The sequence below is a fragment of the Zonotrichia leucophrys genome, chromosome 11, assembly GCF_028769735.1.
Source record: "Zonotrichia leucophrys gambelii isolate GWCS_2022_RI chromosome 11, RI_Zleu_2.0, whole genome shotgun sequence".
Classification (NCBI taxonomy): domain Eukaryota; kingdom Metazoa; phylum Chordata; class Aves; order Passeriformes; family Passerellidae; genus Zonotrichia; species Zonotrichia leucophrys.
Window position 1 is genome coordinate 17,395,302 of NC_088181.1, and position 6,000 is coordinate 17,401,301.

At 39.9% G+C, this 6,000-nt stretch overlaps 1 protein-coding gene across 5 annotated transcripts in view; it reads left to right on the forward strand.

The window, feature by feature from the left end:
- Nucleotides 1–5,548, forward strand: part of CHST8 (carbohydrate sulfotransferase 8) — a 215,251-nt gene extending 209,703 nt beyond the window's left edge. For 3 of the 5 annotated variants that reach the window (XM_064722898.1, XM_064722897.1, XM_064722896.1), the window contains 2 exons: nucleotides 428–465; nucleotides 3,505–5,546. In XM_064722898.1, coding sequence (XP_064578968.1) covers nucleotides 428–465; nucleotides 3,505–4,656 — 1,190 coding nt within the window. In that variant the 3' untranslated portion in view covers nucleotides 4,657–5,546. Of the gene's footprint in view, nucleotides 1–427; nucleotides 466–3,504 lie in introns of all 5 variants that reach the window. The other 2 variants (XM_064722899.1, XM_064722900.1) reach the window with 2 other exon arrangements.
- The last annotated feature ends 452 nt before the right edge of the window (nucleotides 5,549–6,000 follow it).

Genomic DNA, 6,000 nt, shown 5'->3' on the forward strand with positions numbered 1-6,000 from the left:
TAGGATTAATTCTGCCCTATCAAAGGTTCCAGGGTCCAAGCCATACAGGTTTGGGTAAATACGCAAAGGAGAGCTTTTTTTGTTTTTGTTGTAGATCTCTAACCTGGAATCACAACCTTCTGCTGATTCTTGTTCTGCTTTTTCACTGAGGTTAAGCAATCACTTCTGTTCCACTTTTGTTCATCTCAGTTTCCCCATTTGTAAAAGGGTGAAAGTCATAGAGTCTTTCACTCCATTTCACAATTTTGTGACATCTATACATAAAGATGCCTTTCAAGGATTATTGTTGCTAGAAATATACATTAATTATCGTTCACTATTGATTTATTTGTCATTGCTTTAACAACACTGGCTGTATCAGTCTAGAAAAGAAGAAACGAATGTTTTTTATTTCTAAATAATTACTTTACTTTCTTTCTTTGTTTAGGGATAAAATATAACATGGGATTCCAGCAACCAAAAAAAGTAAGTTTTCAGAAGTACATAAAGAAAATTGTACCCATATTCTGAGTATGGAGTACAGATAGAGATGGCTCTGATAAGCCCACTACATGGAGATGAAGCACTGAAAAGGAAAGATGCATCAAAAACTTAGCCATGAAAATGCAAATTTCCCTCTTAAAATAGGAATTTGATAAGCTATGCAACTTCATTTTTATGAGATTTTTTTCCTAGACTGGATATTGCTAAAAGATACTGTAAACTTTGCATATATTAATATTCTGCATGAAATCACACTGATCAAATGAATGCCTTGAGAGATGCTTAAAAACAGGCTCAAGAAAAATTCTGGTGAAATTCCCCCATCTAGTGGCAGTCGGGTTGCGTGGGGCTGCCTCCAGCAAGGACGAGAGCAAACTGTGCCCAGGAGCAGCCGTGCCCAGCCCTGCCCAGATGTGCCCAGGTGTGCCCAGGTGTGCCATCGCCTGCTCGGACAGGTGACAGGGATTGAGAGCTGTTGGGAAGGATGAAAGTTTGACAAGAAAGTCTCACAGATATGGATTCTCAGCAGAAAAATTAAAATCTGAAGAAAGAATAGAAATGAAAGCAAGTTTTGATATAGAAGAAAAGAATTGCAGAGCCAGTCTCAGTGGATAACCAAGGAGGCAAAGGCTGTGTTAGTTAGAAGGGGTTTTTATGGCTTAGAGCAAAGGATAAACCCACCCCAAACAAGAAGATGTTTTTACCAAGCAGAAAGATAGCACAGGCAAAAAAGTCAGCAAAGTTGCAAGTAGAAAAAAAGTCTCAGAATTTTCCACTGCAAGAAAACTGAAGGACAACTTCTAGCTTAAACTGTAATGTACTAACTTTTAGTGATTGGAGAACAGTAACATGAATATGGTAATTATAGTAGCTATAATAGGCTAGAGATAATAGTTAAGGTATAGATTGGTTCTACTGTATTAAGATGCTCAGCAAAGTATATAATGCAATGTAACCAAAAGAAAAGTATATAATGCATTGTAACTAAAAGTAAAGTATATAATGCATTGTGACCAAAAGAAAAGTCTATAATGCAATGGAACCTAAACCAAAGGGTCTCCAGGCCTGCCTGCAGCTGGAGCTGACAGCTGTAGGCACAGCTCTGTCACCCACGGCCCTGGATTGCTGTAACACCTTGGATACAATAAATTGCATTTTGGAGAGCCCCTGGGGTCTCACATCCCTCATTCAGGCTCTCCACATCCAGCTTGCACTGACAGGAGGCATTCAGGCTGCCCAAAAGCTCCAGGGTCATCATCAGCATCATTAAAGGTGCAGAATTCCAGGAAGCCTGAATTTGATAACCTTTAAATATCAGCCATGTCATGAGTAAATGGGATTGAATTACAGCCAGTCTTGTAAAGGGTAATGTTTAGAAATACATCTGGTATTTACAAAGGCAAACACATTTCTGACAACAGAAGCAACCTCTGAAGGTGAGGAACAATCACTCCCAACACTGAATAGTGTTTTGCATAACAAATTATCAGTTGGTTTCCCAGGCTGCACATCACCTCCGCTACCAGAGCATCCAACCTGAATTCTGCAAATGTCCTAAAACTTGTGTTTAATACTGATCTGTTGTGTTCAAGTTTTGTATGGTAATTATCAATATAAGCAATTCACCTGCAAAATACAATTTTATTTTTTTGGTTTTTGTCACCAATGTTTTTTGTAATGAATCCTGAATCTCTTTTCTGAGACTTTTTTTATTCTCTGACCTTTAACAAGAATGTGACAAGATAAAACCTCCCTGACAGAACAACTATGTCACCTATTGCATTGCTTTTTTTCAGACGACAAAGACTTGTAAAATTGATTAAGATTTAATCTTAAAGAGCACCCTGAAAGTGCACGACCCTTCTAATCCCCAATTGTACATCTTAAAATTCACTCAGGGTCTTATTTTTAAGCCAGTTTTAAATACTATTGGGGAAACACTGAAAATCAAAAATTTAAATTTAAAATTGTAAGCATTTAAATTTAAATTTAAAATTGGAAGCCCTCTAACTAAGCATTTTGGGTCAGCAATAAACATTCTGCAACTACATATGCTCCTCTGTTGAAACACTCCATGGCAGCTCATATGCTACTCTGGTCCAGATGACCTCAAAATGGGGATGACACACAGCTAAACAGTGACCAGAACATAATGTTAATCTTAATCTTAGAGGCACAGACAGGATTTAATTCAGCTATCTGGAAAAGCAGGAAGTGATGGAGCACACCTGGGCTGTATGCAGGGAGTATTAACAGAGATTCCCCAATGAAAAAATTCCCACAAGCCTCACCCACAGACCTGCTGTAGTTACTCAGTTTTTGCTGCCCTAATCCCAGCCCCAGCTTCATTCTCACTGCTTCTCATTGTTTCCTTTGCTCTGCCCTCAGGCTCAGCTCACTCCAGCCTCCCCTTTGGGGTTCCCTTCATGCTGCCCTCACCAAACCCACTTCTTGTGTGCCAAACCTCTGCATTTTCACTGACACCTTCCTGTTTCCCTCTGCCAAATTTACATCTCACTCCACCTTGCAAACCCTATAAACCCCCTCCCTTCCCCTCTGTGCCAATCTGCCCTCATGCAAAGATAAATTACTGATGTGGAGGTGGGAAACACACAGCCCAAACAAACAAACCCTTCCATTTGGGTGACAACAGGGGCAGTCTGCAATAATTAAGCAAGTTCTCAAAATACTCAGATGCATTTCTGTAAAAATTTCAACAATATCTAAGACAAAAGTATGGGTCAAGGTCTGGGTCCACCACCTAAAATACAGTAATGCAGGTAAATCCAAACAGGAACTAAAATTTACTGGAAATTTAGATCAGGTTCATCTCTGCCTTTAAGTTTCATGTAAGCACAGAACAAGGGGACAAGAGAAGAGCCAGAGTGCAGTGCTGAAGGCTCATGAAAGCACATTTTGTTGTACTGTCCTAAAAGTTACCAAAGATCCACGTGAAGTGGTGCAAGCTGTAAGTAGTGACAATCTCTCATTTACTAATATCTTTAATCTGTTTTTCCTCAGCAGGACTGTGTTTCCAGCAATAACCAAGATAGAAAATTAAGAAAAAATACTGCAGACAGAGCAGCAACAGTTAAGCAGAGCAATTCATTAGAGCCGTCTGAAAGTGTGCCCACCAAGCTTCAAAGCACCGACAGAAGGCAAAGCAGCATCATGTTTGCTATGAAAGATCAACAGAAAGGTGAAGAAATTAATTCCATCAAGCTCCATAAACGCAGGAGGAGGTTTATAATTAAAAAGAGCCCAATTCTGATTTCCATGAACAGCTCCATTCTCAACCTGCCCACACTTAAATATGAGGATAGAAACAACAGCAAGTGGAAAAGTCTCTATGAGATCCAAGGAGAAAGGAAGCGGATTATGAGGGAGACTTGTTCCAAATACAAGAGTAACAACAGAAGAATAATCACTCCTTACCACGTGTCTAGGATATTTGTAGAGGATAAATACAGGGTTCTGTACTGTGAGGTGCCAAAAGCTGGCTGCTCCAACTGGAAGCGGGTGCTGATGGTGCTGAATGGGCTGGCCTCCTCCACCAAGGACATCCAGCACAACACCGTGCACTATGGCAACTACCTGAAAAGGCTGGATGGCTTTGACCACAAGGGAATCTACCACAGGCTCAGCACCTACACAAAAATGCTGTTTATTCGTGAGCCCTTTGAAAAGCTGGTGTCTGCCTTTCGGGACAAGTTTGAACATCCAAACAACTACTACCACCCGGTCTTTGGGAAAGCCATCATCGCCAGGTACCGTGTCAATGCCACCAAAGAAGCTCTAAGGACAGGCTCTGGAGTCAAGTTTAAAGAGTTCATTCAGTACCTGCTGGATGTACACAGGCCAGTGGGGATGGATATACACTGGGATCACGTCAATAGGCTGTGCAGCCCGTGTTTAATAGACTACGACTTCGTCGGGAAATTTGAAAGTATGGAAGAAGATGCAAACTTTTTCTTGCACTTAATTGGTGCTCCACAAAATTTAACTTTCCCCAAGTTTAAAGATCGTCACTCCAATGAAGAAAGAACTACTACTAAAATTACACAACAGTATTTTGCACAGCTTTCCCCTTCTCAACGACAACAAAGCTATGACTTCTACTACATGGATTACTTGATGTTCAACTACTCCAAACCTTTTGAAGATTTATATTAATTTGAGGGCCTGGATATTTCCACAGTTGAATTGTAAATTCAGTTGAATTGTGTGACAAATCCAGGTGGCATCTGTTTATACATACTTACCTGTTAGCAAACAATTGGTTGAAGAGCAGGGCAAAACACAAACCAGAATATAAACAGATCTTTACACCTTCACCTTAATTGCCTCCTTTTTCAAGTCATATTTTTTTCTATAATTTCTCCACATGAAATGTATGTACATATATGTATAATATGTCAGGGTCCCCAAATAAAGCACAGAATTTTCCAGGCTGGTGTGGCCTGTGTTTGCACTTGGGGGTGTTTGAAATGAGGGGAGCACAGCTGGCAATTCTGAAGTGCAGCCAGTACTTCAAGCTCTTTGCTGTTCAGAAAATAAGTCTTTAAGTGATGGAGCAGCAAGAAGGAAAATACACTGAGAAATATTTAGAGTTTGTTGAAATGTGCAAGGCATGAAGCCATTCACAGGCCCCGTGTGTTTGAAGGTGGATGTTGATCTCTGATTCCTGATATTCTTAAGTTAGTCAGGGAGAAAAAGTCTAATCAAACTCACACTGTTCATAAACACACTGGTGAAAACAACTGATACTTAATGACCATGTGAGAGCAGTATTAAACCAGATGTTGCAATTCAGAGTGAGGATGTGTTCTCCCCCTTCAATATTTCCCTTATGGCACGTTCATCTGCAAAAAGATAAAATGCAGGAGAACATTTGCATCTTTATAAGTGTTATTAAAATTCTTTTAATCCTTTGCATTAACATAAATCTCTGGTTTAATCTTCATAGTCACCAGGAATATCAAATCTTTCCATCATAATAACAAGCAAGGATAAATGCCACTTCCTGCCCAACAGGGTAGTTCTTTTCATTGCTGCAAACAATTTGCACTTGCTTATTTTAGTAACAATTATATCTGAGTTAACATGCAAAAAATATCCCAGGTGTTTTAGTTCAATTTCTGTGTTTGAGAGGACTTTCTCATCTCTACCAGAGTGTCTTGTGAGAATAAAATACTTGGCTTTCCACTAGTTATTGTCTCTAATCACAGAATATTCTGATTTGGAAGTCACCCACCAGAGTTCTTAAGCCAGACTCTAAGTGAAGGGCTCATAGAGGAATCAAACCCTCACCTTTGGCATTCTCAGTACCATGCTCTGGCCAACTGAGCCAGTCTCACCTCTGTACATTTTCACTCAAATTCTGTATACAGAACCCTTGTTAACATGTCATTTATCCACTTGACATGATATTTAAACTGCCCATACTGGAGCCAGGATCAAACTCCATCACAATGCCAATCCTGGACTCCCCAGTAACTTCTGGAGTTTGTATTTCAC